Raw genomic sequence first — 13,742 nt, forward strand, 5'->3', positions numbered from 1 at the left:
CCTTTTTCCTATGAGTTCTCTTTCAATTTGAGAGAAGCAAGTCTTCTTCAATCATTTTTTTGCCTTACCTTACAGTGTAAACCATGGGTTTAAAGTACCTGTAAGGCAGCCCTCTGAAAGGCGCTGCTTCCCTTTGCAGAAAGCTCAATGCTTCTCACCGTAAAAGAAAACCAGTTTCTGAGAGCTGAATTTGGTTCCACCACTCACAAGAGGTAGGGTTTTCCAGCCAGCCAATCTTCTCTACTCCAGGTCATCCAGCAGCATCCTTCCCTCCTATTCTCATTCAATTTTCCACCAAAATAAAGCAAGTGTCAGTCTCCCCTTTATCATTGCCAGGTGTAACAAAAAGCAGAGAACAGGCTATTGGTAACTGCATTTGCCTCACGTCACCAATTAGCCAAGGGGAAGAAGATGCAGGAAAGAAGCCAGTTTTGAGGCACGCTGCAGTGAGGCTTTTTTTCACCAGTGCAATCGGAAATCTCATCAAAAACGAGTCAAATTAAAGAAAAACGAGAGAAAATAAAAGCAGAGAATTTAAAGAATTGTTTAAATTCAATGAAACCAACCGTGTCCTATATGTGATGTTGTCATGGATGGGGATTTTGCAAGGTTATTTACAAATTTATTGGGTTTTTTTGAGCAGCAGGTGCACAACATACAGACGGAGACATGGTTTTCGCATTGTATGTTGATTGGATGGCGTGATTCAGCAGGTAGATAAGGAAAATAAAGAACAAAACAGGAAACAAAAAGAGAAAATGAGTAATCAGGACAAGCAAAAAAGGAAACTCTGAAAATTTCACTGGAAAAGAAACTGTTGGGGTTTTAGGGGGGTGTTATTTTGTGATAGTTACACAAATCAAAAAATGCTTCAAACCAAAACAGGTTCTGGATCCTAAAGGGTAACACAGATAGTGCAGTAGATATTTGCATTTCACTTTGTAATGCAAATTGGGAGGCAATTCACAAACACTTCTCAGGATGGTTTTTGTATTTCCAGGCATAGAAATAGATGTCAGTTTGCTATATGCCCATTCGGACACCTCCTCCTTGGTGTCCCCTGTTATACCTCAGTTACTGAGAGGGTAAAAAACTGACATACGTGTTTTTGCCTAAGGAAATAAAAAAATATATATACATATTCCACTACATTCACAAAGTAAATTACATATGACATGACTAGAAAATCAAAATAAAGCAGTTAACCAACATGTCTTTTCCTTTTATCTTTACTTTTCAGTCGGTTAAAGTACCAATGCAGCACAGCTGGTGGAAGCAGAGGTGAGACTGCCCAGGTGAGCAGGTTCATTTACCTTATAGCTGGAAAATACAGTCATGGAGAAAAGTGGTGCTTCTGTAACTACGTGTGAGTCTGATACCAAAGCTGTACCCAGACAGCATCCCCTCTCTGTAGGGAACTGCAGCTGTGAATGCCCCATCCCTGGCAGTGCTCAAGGCCAGGTTGGACACAGGGGCTTGGAGCAAGCTGCTCTAGTGGAAGGGGTCCCTGCCTGTGGCAGGGGGTTGGAACTGGATGAGCTTAAGGTCCTTTAGAGCCCAAACCAGGCTGTGATTCTATGATGGTTGTTAGAGACACAGAAACATAGAGTTCACACTGTGGGGTTCACCTGAGCTGGTGACCCCCACTTCTCAGACTGAGTGGGTGGGGAACAATGGGGCTGAATGCTCAGGGAAGGATTAATGGGGAGTGCCACTCAGCTATCCCCATGGTTGCTTGCCAGCCAAGGAGAGGCTGGAGCTGAGGGAGGCAAAGGGAGAAGAGGGCATCCTCTGCTGTGAACAGAGCTCTGAGTTGTGGCAAGCAAAGACGTGTTCTCCACTTTGTTTATTCTCAGCTCTGTAGAGCTCATAGAGCTGCTGCACCCCTGATCATGGACTGAGACAGGAAGCTGATGAAGTAGGGTTCACCATTAGCTACTGTGTTTTGTGCAGAGTCAATCTTCATCGCGACCCTTAGCTGCTCCTCTACCCTACCTGGAAATCTAATGGACAAAGAGAGTTTGAGCAGAGGCTGTGGGATTGAAGACTTGAGGCCACACACCAGATCTGTGCTCTCTGACTGAGGCACTCATCAGCTTGGTCCTGCCTTGGTCCCTGCTGTTTGCAAACAGTTTATTCACTGTCATTGCATCAGGTTTTCCAGCCCCTTTCTGCATTTTTTAATTGGTTCTAAATACCAGAGGTATGTAAGTGACTTAGGTGCACCTCTAGTTCAGCAAAATAGCAAGTTACACATTACAAAGATGGATTGAAGTGTTAACTGTTCTGGAATATCCAGGTATTGTGCCACTTCCCCGGTGGCAAAACAGTCCTGGATTTTCCCAGGCAAGGTTAGGACCTCTTGGGTTTCCCCTGATGCACTGTGGGTCAGAAAAACACGTGCTACAACCTACTGTGGAGCCAACAAAACAGGACCAGAGCAGAGCGCTGGATCCTTCTGCTGGTTTTCCACCCTATGTGCCCCAAGGGAAAGGAGATGTGATAGCTATATGGAAATACTGAAGAAGGGGAAGATTTAGAGACGTCAACAGCCTGAGACAGAGGATCAAGAGGTCAGGGGCTGGAATGGTACTGGGGGCATATGGCTTTTATGTTTAAGACATGTTTGTGAGCAGCTTTGTATTGCACAGACTGCCAGGGAAAGCTGTTAAACTACATTAGAAAGTTCTCTCGAAGGTTTGAGTTAATGGATCTAGTATTCCAAAACCAAAAGCCTCTCCATTACTACCTGGGAGGATAATGGAAAGGAGAATAGGTGGTTGGGAGCTTAACACTAGGGGAGTTTACTGACTGGTTTTAGAGGTGATTCACACTACTCTTCAAAGGCATCCCCAAATCGCTGCTGCCTTTGATGTTGGAAACCAGAGACGTTATTGCCAAGCAGAGAACAGGCAACACTGATCCTGCTCTCTGCCTGCTGAGTAGCTGTACAAAGCAGGATTTTTAACAAGCAGCGTGTGGGCTTGGTGTTGTGAAGGAGACATCTTCCTAAAGGAGAAGATACCGATTTCTGAGAGACCACAGGCTCCCTTACCACATGCGAGTTGGTTGTGATGCTTATTCCCTGTCAAAGGAGGGGTGGAAGAGAAGCATCAGTCTCTGTTTGTAGCTGACTTGCAAATGTTTTCACTGAGTTTCAAAAGGCAAAAGTTTGGGCACCTGAGACTGGCAAGTGTGTTCCATGAAAGAGAGTGGGAAAAAGAATCAGTGCAAGGATTCTAAGCACTCAAAGAAGTGGTAGTTAGACCTTGTGTTTGATCTGAGTCACTTAATCCTGGCTGTACGCTGTGCATTCAGAGCAAAAGGGAATCCAAAACCTACATGATAGGATTCACCAACCATTAAACAAGCACCATTCGTGTGGGGACTAAAACTGGGTGGTTTTGTGCTTTTTTTGTACCAAAGAGGTTAGATTATAGTGCATTTTGTTAGAAACAGTAACGTGGTGTTCACCACCAGCTGAATGTCCTGTAAAGAAGTCTGGGAGCACAGTTCTCAGCACACACAGAACAGATCAATAAGCAAATCCCAGGGTCTGAGAAAAAACCATTATGGTAAAGTTCAAATGCATCACATAGAGATACAGCATCCTCAGCTAAAACATGCACTGGGAGAGGAGAGGGGCAGTTCATAGAATGGGTAGTACCAGGTTGTCAAGGCTTGAGTGAGATATTCGCTGCCCGCATGGAAAAATCCTCTTGAATTTAACGTCTAGTTTGTACAGTTCATGTCATCTACAGGCCACATTAGCAGGGGGACAGCAGCCAGTGCAGGGCTGGCCAACAAACCCTCTGGCGAAGTTGTTTGAATCATTGCCTCACAAAGCTTTTGTGCACAGAACAGAAATGCACCAATACTCCAGGCTGATGAGTTTCTGCCTATGTTCCCATCACCCCTCCCCTTCTCACTCCTCTTATCACCTTCATTCTGCCTCGTGACCAAGACTGGGTAGGAGCCCCAAGGGGACAGACGTGTCTGTGTGCCCTGCAAAGCACCTCATGCTATAAACCAGCAGTCTTCAACAGAATCCTTTTGATCTTTTCCCTCTATTAAATTCAACAGGATTTTTCCATTAATAGGCAAAAAATGGCTCGGGGTTAGAGTCATTTGCTGAACAAGGAAGAAAGGCTGCTTTCTGGCAGGTTCACTAGCACTGTCGGGCTCATCCGAGCTTTTTGCATGAGAGACTTTGGGGCTGTGCTCATCTCCATGGAAAGAGCAGAGCTAATGGAACCAGGCTGCCAGGTCATCCAAGGACATCATCACACACTGAGTCCCAGAGGCAGCTCTAGGGAATAAGGCTGGTAGGGAGAAGGTGCAATGTCTTGACAGGGTACAGCTTTGTTAGTAAATGAAGCAAATTGAGCAAAGTGTACTTACCGCAATCTCTGTTACTAAAATATCAGTAATACTTCCCAACACTGTTACAAAATCAAAGACATTCCAGGCATCTCGGAAATAATTCTGCCAAATGAAAACACAAAGGGGATAGAGGGGATCCAGGGGTTATTTTTCTCTTTGCAACACGGGGAGGGGGGGTTAAATGCACATCATGAAATACAAGCATTTCACGTAGAGAGGAATCAGTTGAAAGTAAACGAGGAAGGCACATACCAGCACACCAAAGGCAATGATCTTCAGCACACATTCCATTGAAAACATGGATGTAAACACAATATTCAGGCATTTCAACATTTCTTCGTATGCTTCTGGAGCATCATAGAACTAAACCAGGATGGAAGAAAGGCTGTTACTGGAGGATCACTTACAGAATAAAAGCTTCCCCGCTGACCTGTCTGACTGCAAGACTCCTGCTCATTTTAGTGCCAGATCTTGTGCTCACTTTAAGCAAGACTTGGGGATACAACACAGTTACTCATGCCACTCCAGAAGCATACTGTTGCCTCCATGCTATCCTAATGGGGCAGCTGGAGAGAGCCCCAGGACTGGAGGACTGTTGCTGGCATACATCTCCCTGTAAGCACAACATGGACCAGGGCAAGAAAGGGCATTTTCAAAACCAGAGGACAAGTGCAGAGCTGTGTTTCGTTCCCGAAGACCCCGAGAATATGGTGACACCTTGACTGTGAAGATACTCTAAGCTAGACAAGAGGTAGGAGGGGAGATCATCCACAATATCCAGCCACCTGCATCTCTTCCTCGTAAGCACTGTGGATCACATCCGAGAAGCCTGACACTGCTGCAAATTGTAGCTGTTTCCCTGGCATGGCTGGATTTTGAGCATCCTCAAGTGACCCTGCTCTGCAGCAGGAAGCCCAGGTTGAGCTGGGAGCTCAGGACCAGCAGATCCCAGTTCCCATCCCACTGGCCACATACTGAAGGGGCTATGAGCCAAAACAGTGCTGAGTGCAGGAATCCCATTCTTAATATCTCATCACAAAACCACCTCCCTTTGGGGACCGAGGCATCTAAACATGACCACAAGGCATCTGAAAATGGCACCAGGCAAATGAGAAGGGGTAGTGGTTCCTGCTGATCACCCCCCAGCTCTTAGATCAAGAGTACAAAGCCTCTCCAGCAAACACCACATTCACTCACCCAGAATTCAAAAGATTCAGTAAGAGCCCACTAACCTTCATCATGAGGACAATGGTATTGAGTGCAATCATGACCATGATAAAATACTCAAAGGGAGGGGACACCACAAATTTCCACATCTTGTATTGAAAAGATTGCTTGTTCTGAGGCATGTAGCGGGTCAGTGGCTTGGCACTTATGGCGAAGTCTATGCAGGCCCTCTACAAAACAAAAAGGGGATGAAAAGAATACAGAAAAGGACTGGCAGCCTCCATCAGTCGAGATACCAGATTGGGAGAGTGAGCAGAGCATTTAGTGGAGGACGGTATTTCTAAGCATTTCTCATACCCAATGTGAGTACTGATGACTACTGTAAAATGCAGCTCAAGATGCCCAGATAGTGATAACTTTTGGCCATTTGCTAAAATATTAAACCCCCAAACACCCCTATGGTCCTCTGCAATCCTCGGAGACAGTTTTCCATCACAACCCAGCTCCTGGTAGGTCCTACTTAGAGAAAGGAGTTTTAAACGCACAGGCCCACTTCAGAAAAAACTTCCAATTCCTCCTGATGTGTAATCGTAGAAAGCAGAGGACTGGTAAAGATGTCATTTGTGCTTAAAAACTTAAAAACTATTGGGAAACTCAGGTATGTTCTCTCACACAGCAAAACCTCTGTAGCTAATAACATTTCATTGAATGTGAACTGAATTCTACCAACAAATATTACTGTGTGAACTCTCAAGGACCCCCCTTAGTTGCCTATTTCTGTTCACATCATTATAAGCATAACACTAGTTAAAAATTGATTTCTGCCCACAAGAACTTTTAATTCTGGAGTATTTTCTCAGCTTGGATTTAGGTAATAATTTGTAAGTTACTGCAAAAATACTTTCTGCTCAGTTTAAGAATAACATGGGTAAAAAACCCTCTAAACGTCTTGCTTTATTTTGGACGCATAGACAAACAATGCACTAAATAACAACTGATTAATAAGTCATCTCTTTTCATCAACAGACAGGTTCCAGTTTCAAAATGAATGAAAAGAGATAGGTTTTTGTACAACAGGTCATTGAAGCTGTGGGACCCCAGACAAAGGATGTTGCAGATGCTAAACATCTGCGTGGATTCAGGAGGAAACTGGGTACATCCATGAAAGAAAGATACACTAAAGAAATCCACATCCAACTCAGGATGCTCCTGAGCCTTTATATGTGCTTGCCCTGGTCTTACAGTGCTCTCAAGGCACCTGCTTTTGGCTGCTCTTAGGACATCATGTCAGCCAGGCACTAAACCAGCCTGGTGAGAGGAGTTTTCCTTTAGGAGTTGTAGCAACCATAGTTCAGTTTGATTTCTGATGACTGGCTTCTAAAAGGCCAAAGATTTACCTCCTTTCACACCTACATACTTGAGCTAACGTGCAAGTCTACCTTCACTGTGAAGCAGAGGTGTGGTTCATAGGGATGTGTGACAGTGCTTGCTAATGTGAGGCACTGGGGGCTCTCCCTGGCTTTGTGCAGAAGCTGAAACAGTCTGCATTTGGTCTGTACACCACACACCCTCAGATAACAACTGCTCTAAAGCCCCTTAAGGCATGGGAGGGGTGAGGAGTGGGTTTGCACTAGGATCGAGGTGCTCTGAGCCCCCAGATTCAGAAGACACGGGTACCTCGTTTTTCTCAAGGCTGCACTCTGACATCACTTTATCTCCTTGCTCTTGGAAGGTGATGATGATTAACGCCACAAAGATGTTCACAAAGAAAAAAGGGAAGACAACAAAATACACCACGTAAAAGATAGACATTTCCATTCGGTAGCCAGGGCTGGGGCCCTGTTCCTCGTAGGTGGCATCCACCGAGTGCTTCAGCACACTGCAATCAAGCGCAAAGAGAGAAGAAAAGTCAATGAAATCAGTGTGAAGCACCAATGACACCCTGATAGCCACTCACTGGCCTTCACTCGTGCAAAGGGTGTTCTCCATATGCTCAGGTCAAACTCATTCCCACTGTTATGGCTGGGAAGAAGTTGTCCTTGAGGATATTTTTAGGGAAACCCTTTCTGTTTTCACCATTCTGTCAGAATGATGGAGATTTGCTGTGTACAGATCCATTTATCCCCCTTGGCCAAGGGGAGAGGATACAGGTAGATCTGGCTTCTCTTTTCAGATCAACAGGGATGAAAAGTAAGGGTGGGAAAAGAAATGCAGTGATGATCTCTGAGTAGGGGAACACACTGAGGGACTGGAAAAGGAAGACTGGTGCTGTGTGCTTCATTCTTTATCTTACAAAACAGTTGAACATGAAGGACAGGGAAGTCCTGCCATGGAGAAACCCTGACCATGATTTGTACTCCATGTGTCACAGCAGAAAAGTGTGCCAAAATAAAGTCGTATGCTGAACAGTAAATGCAACTTTGGGACTGTCATGCCCTGCATACTTTCACCATAGGTCACAATACTTTTCCCCCCTCTTTTTCTTACATTTCCATTATCAATTGGTACACTTGAGGAAGGCGTGCAAGTCCAAAACACTGGAGCAAGAGAACTACTAAGTACTGAATACTGCCTAAGCATCCCTGTGCAAGCTCAGAGGAATGGCAAGGATAGCAGAGCCCTGCTGCCGATTCACCCAATAATGACACAAGGGGAAATAAAAGCTTAGCTGGGAAAAGACTGTTCTTATTACACAGGTCATTGCTGCTTATGTGTCCCTCAAAGCTGTGGAAAGATACCATTACCTCCAGGACCACTGACCCTGCAGCCATGTGTACTCACGTTGGCCACCCTTCTCCTGTGGAGACAGTGAAGAGTGTGAGCAGAGCCCAGAGCACGTTGTCGTAGTGGAACTCGTATTTTTTCCATTCCCTGGGCTGTGCTTCCACCTCATTTTTTTCATAATCGAGGTACTGACCCCTAGGAGAAAGCAGCAATTCAGACTGAGAGAATTAAACCAAATCAGCCACTTCATCTGACTCACGGAGCATCATGGAAAAGCCCCAGGAGCACAGTCCGACTGTGCTATGTATTAAAGACAATTAAAGAGACGGCCCCTAGGTTTGTAACAGAAGTAAAGGGCATGTTCAAGGCATTTTTGAGCCACAGGAACTGGACTAGGGTCAAAAAATGAATGAGATAGTAATCAGGGCATTCATTCATTAAGCAGAGACAGCAATTAAGAGCATGCTGACCCCAAATTGTCTGACCTACAGAAAACTGTGCTGCTTGCTAGGGAAAAGTCTCTGGTTCCTACTTCTGGGTTGGATCTGTCCTTATGGTCTAAGGAGCCTGGTATCTGCAGAGTTCCCCTCCAGCCTACAACATACATTCTTCAGTAATTTCACATTTCTCTCTGTAATTTCACATTCTTTTCTGTAATATATTCATCTGCTGTATTACAAGCAAGAGTTGCAGCAACAGTCTCCACAGCTATTGCATACATGGATGTGATCCCACCGGGGATGTGTCCTGCACTTGGCAGGCAGCAGAAGAGGGGTAACGAAGGCAGACATGGGCAGTGCTGAGGATGGGGTTTGGGCGCCAGTTAAAAAGGCAAGTGAGAAAGATGCATGTTGTGGTAATACACTGTGACAGTCTGCTGCAAAGGAGAAAGCACGACAGGGCTTTTAAGATATTCAAGTACTGTCCCCTTTTCCAGCTAATTAAGAGCTCTCTAACTTCCTACCAACTCACTTCTGATTATTTATTCATTCTGCTTTTCTAATTCATATGAGCCCAAAGAATCAGGGCAGCAGGTAGAAAGGAGTCACACCACCCCTTCAAGAACTCCTTAGCTTAAAATCACACCTAGCCCTCACTGGGGAAGCATCCTGGCCCCCTGCATCATTAAGCATCTGCTAGATCAGAACCAAGAGTGATGCAGCTGTTAAAACAACAAAAGGAAGAGTTCACCTCCAGGGTAATTGTGCTGAAGCATTGCTCTTACTTACAGGAGACTCATCAAGCTCAGCAGATACCCAACTGAAGCTTTGGGGCAGTCAGGGAGATGCTGCTGCCACCAAAGCAAAATGGGGATGCTCCCTGCAGACCCTGCCCTCAGCCATACCTGCAGTCCTTCTCTAGCTCCTTTGACTCATCAGTGCAGTAGAAGAACCTGCCTTTGAAGAGCTGCACAGCAATGACAGCAAAAATGAACATGAAGAGCATGTAAACGATGAGGATATTGAGGACATTCTTCAGGGAATTCACCACGCAGTCAAAGACAGCCTGGGGATGGAGGAGAACAAGGTTAAAGGGTTGAAAGGAAGGAAAAGTGCATCTAATACCTTGGCATTTGGTATCTAATTGCACCCAGGGGTAATGACCCAACCTACAACCCATGGGTGTCTTCATGGGCTTGCACACCAAGTGTTTGACAAAGAGTCACGCTCCAGCTGTGAGAAATAACACCACAAGCTTCCTACATCTCCTGGTTTCATGGTGAGTTTGACTGTGCCACTCAATTGTCTGGTGCTGCCCATAAAATTTAAAGACAACCACAGCTCATTGAGTTGCATTAGTCTTAAGCAAAAGTGCCCCATCCCTGGCAGAGTTCAAGGCCAAGTTTGATGGGGCTTGGAGCAAGCTGCTCTAGTGGAAGGTGTCCCTGCCCGTGGCAGAGGTTGGAACTGGATGAGCTTTAAGGTCCCTTCCAACACAAACTAGGTCATGGAAGTCATAGAATCATAGACAATTACGAAACATAAAATGTACTTCAGTTTGATTTACTTCCAGTTACCAAACAAGTTAAACCTCATCAAAGATGTTACTTGTTGACCATTATTTGGACTGTTGAGTAATAAGGACAATATACCAAATACAAACCAAATCCTTCTAATAACATTTCTCTTATGAACTGTCTTTCAAAAGAAAGTGACTAATCCAGTCGGCACACGCCACTTCTGAACTCCCTGCAAAGAACTTCTCAATTACATTTATGGTGCGGCTATTAGTCACTGATTCATTGTCATTTGCAGTTCAATTTTAGTTCAAGATGATTGTCATAACAATAGAAACAAAGCAGTTTTACTGCCCTAGCATGGGGTTTGTACAATACTGCTCCTGTCTCTCTGAATGGAAGTGAATAATTCACAAAATTGCATTCCTGATGCAACCCAGAAATCCTGATTTAAAACACTGGAAATATCTCTAAATCTCCCCATTTATCTTGTTGATTATTGCACACAAGACCGTGGTCCGGAAAAAAAATGAATTACAGAATTGTGAAGATTTTTAGTCATAGAAATGTCTAGGTTGGAAAAGCCCTTCAAGCTCATCCAGTCCAACCGTTCCCAGCACTGCCAAGGCCACCCCTGCCCCATGGCACTGAGGCCTCCTCTCCACGCTGTGTGAGCACTTGCAGGGCCGGTGCCCGCAGCCCTGCCCTGGGCAGCCTGTTCCAATGCCTGAGCACCCTCTGGGGCAGGAATTGCTCCTCAGCTCCATCTAAACCTGCCCTGGTGCAGCTTGAGGCCGGTTCCTCTTGTCCCATCCCTTGCTCCTTGGGAGCAGAGCCCAGCCCCTCCTGGCTCCATCCTCCTGTCAGGCACTTGTAGGGAGCCATCAGGTCCCCCCTGAGCCTTCTCTTCTCCAGACTGAACCCCCCAGGTCCCTCAGCCATTCCCCATCACACTTGGGCTCCAGGCCCTGCACCAGCTCCAGTGCCCTTCTCTGTCCCCGCTCCAGCACCTCAATGCCTCTCTTGTAATGAGGGCCCAGAACTGGACGTGGTTCAGTTCACAAACCTAATGAATATGACTTCTGCTTCACATAAAGAGTTTTGAATGCTTCTCTAGAAGTGGTAAAACTACTCTGTAAAATGACTTGAAAATAAGGAAGACGTTCAATAAAAAGCATTCAGCACCCTGACCTACTGTTGACTGGTTTATGACATAAAAGGTGTACATTTCAAACTTCTAAACTAAAGACCATTGTTCAACATTACTCTTCCTTATCTATTGATGTAAATACAGTATGCAGAAAACCATATAAAATCAAAATTATTTAAATGTGAATTGTGGGTAAGGACAAAAGCAAATATGTGGAACAGCTGATCCTGATTTTTATGTGCCACTATGCAGCACCAGGGTTTGTCAGACATAGTTTCACCATTGCAAATGCACCCATTGCTTTTTTCCCCATCTCTCACGGAAAAGAGCAAGCAAGCAGTGATGCCACATGAAGATGTTGTCCAATAGGTATTCAAGAGTTGCAGAAATTGAATTGAATCTTATAGCTCCTTCGATTCTCTGCTTCCAGGGGCTGGCTGCACCTCAAAGCGTTTGTGAAATGGTGTTGAATAAGTAACCACCCGCCATTACTTTAATTTTACTGTGTAACACAGCATCCTAGAGATGAAAGGGTACTGCTGCAAAACCCTGTGTTATATATCCTTTAACAGAAAAGATGAGCAGAGTTAAAGTCCTCATACAGCAATGACACTTCTCTATAGACAGACTGTGGAATAACTTGCAATGTTAATGTGAAGTTCTCTAGGGAAAGCCAAACACTCCAAAATCCATTTTCTCCTGTATCATTTCTAAGAGCATCACACTCATAAACTGTAATCTAATTTATTTGCTTTGTTTTCCTTTTTCTTTTCTTAGATGTTTGATTTTAATGTGGGTTCACAATAATTCATAATATTGCACACAGTGTTTGCAAAAGAAACAAGTGTTTGACATTTGCTAAACATCTGCATGGCTATTTTTATAAATCTGGCAAAGAGATTAATTGCAATGAAATAAAAGGAACAGAAATAACTTGGAAGAAGTTTAGTCCATCAGCTTCCGCTCAGATCAGTTGTAAACCTCCAGAGAAGGAAAGATTTGTGGTTATTCTCTAACCTTTAGTTTTGGCAGCCGTTTAATGGTCTTCAGTGGTCTTAGGACTCTCAGAACTCGCAGTGACTTGATCGTGTTGATGTCCTTGCCTTTGGTTCCTCTGCAAGGGATAAAAGGCACAAGAACAACAGAGGGAACAGTTTGGTCCTAAGGTCATTAACTACAGCATCTATAGGTTCCCAGTGTGGTTTTGGTTGTGGAATTGGTTTGGTTTAGGGGTTTTCTGCAGGTTTTGGTTGCTATCCTCACCACAAATGCAAACTGTCCTAGTGAGGACTGCAGATGAATGCCCACTTGAGGTGTGCTCATCCCTTCACAGGAGGAAGGCTGTGGGCAGGACATGGTCCCTGCAGCATTCAGCCACACATGCTCTCCAGCTTTCACTCCCTTCCCAGCTACTCACCGAACACCACCCAGGAACTGGTCACCTTCCTGCCCCAAATTCCCACCCAGTCAATGGGCAGAGCCAGGGCAGCAGCAACCCTCGGCTGCAGAGAAGAGGCTCAGTGCCAGGCAGGAGAAGTGGGAAAGTCACACTTGGCTCTCCTGCCCCCCAGGCACCTGGGTGAGGCAGGAGGATGTTCCTCTGTGTCCTTCTGGGGACGCTGTGTCTAGACAAGCAGAGACCAGAGGGAAGTGGAGACTTCATGGTGAGGGACAGAGCTCTCCTGGGTACCAGAGCTGCTCCATGCTCATACTCTCACCCTCGAGTCTCTCTTAGAAGACATGCTACCAAACCCATGCGGGAACATGTAATATGACAGCATATTACATGCCTGGAACAGTGCTAGGGAACTTCCCACTTACACATGCAGGTGCTGTAAGTCACATTTTGGTTTTAGTTTTTGTTAAACATGAGTGCGAGACTTGAGACCATTCCTGTGGTTACCAGTAAGAGGGTTTTAGGGGAAGGACAGAGTTCCTTTCCTCATGCACTTCCAAGGTAAAATAAAAAAGACAAGGTTATATGTCCTTCCAACCCAACAGCAAAACAATGACATTCGCCTTCGTTTCTTATGGAGTGAAAAATGGGATGAAAATCTTTAACAGAGTTTTAATCATGACTAGAGGTTTGGGTCTGAGACTGTATTGAGGTAACACAGGTGTGAATGAATAACATGTGGAATAGATGCTGATATACCTATTCTATGCTCTTCCAGTTTGCTAAACATTCCTCTTCTCCAACAGCAGAGCAGTAGAAATGCAAGTAACCCAAGAGACCCACAGGAGATGTGCAGGTAGTGGACCACAAAGCTTCCCCCACCCTGCTAGCAGCCAGCCCTGTGCATGATGCTAAGGGATATGCACCAAGAGTGGAAGAAACCATCTAGTTCCACGGCTGGCTTA

General features: G+C 45.0%; 1 protein-coding gene across 1 annotated transcript in view; it reads right to left on the bottom strand.

Moving 5' to 3' along the window:
• The window catches only part of LOC136022348 (voltage-dependent N-type calcium channel subunit alpha-1B-like), a 289,675-nt gene that overhangs the window by 43,140 nt on the left and 232,793 nt on the right, over positions 1 to 13,742 (bottom strand). Inside the window, exons 28-34 of the mRNA XM_065695506.1 lie at positions 12,399 to 12,495; positions 9,620 to 9,780; positions 8,332 to 8,469; positions 7,228 to 7,429; positions 5,616 to 5,780; positions 4,636 to 4,746; positions 4,402 to 4,485 (exon numbers count right to left, since the gene is read on the bottom strand). Coding sequence (XP_065551578.1) covers positions 4,402 to 4,485; positions 4,636 to 4,746; positions 5,616 to 5,780; positions 7,228 to 7,429; positions 8,332 to 8,469; positions 9,620 to 9,780; positions 12,399 to 12,495 — 958 coding nt within the window. The remainder of the gene's footprint in view (positions 1 to 4,401; positions 4,486 to 4,635; positions 4,747 to 5,615; positions 5,781 to 7,227; positions 7,430 to 8,331; positions 8,470 to 9,619; positions 9,781 to 12,398; positions 12,496 to 13,742) is intronic.

The sequence above is a fragment of the Lathamus discolor genome, chromosome 15, assembly GCF_037157495.1.
Source record: "Lathamus discolor isolate bLatDis1 chromosome 15, bLatDis1.hap1, whole genome shotgun sequence".
NCBI classification, from domain to species: domain Eukaryota; kingdom Metazoa; phylum Chordata; class Aves; order Psittaciformes; family Psittacidae; genus Lathamus; species Lathamus discolor.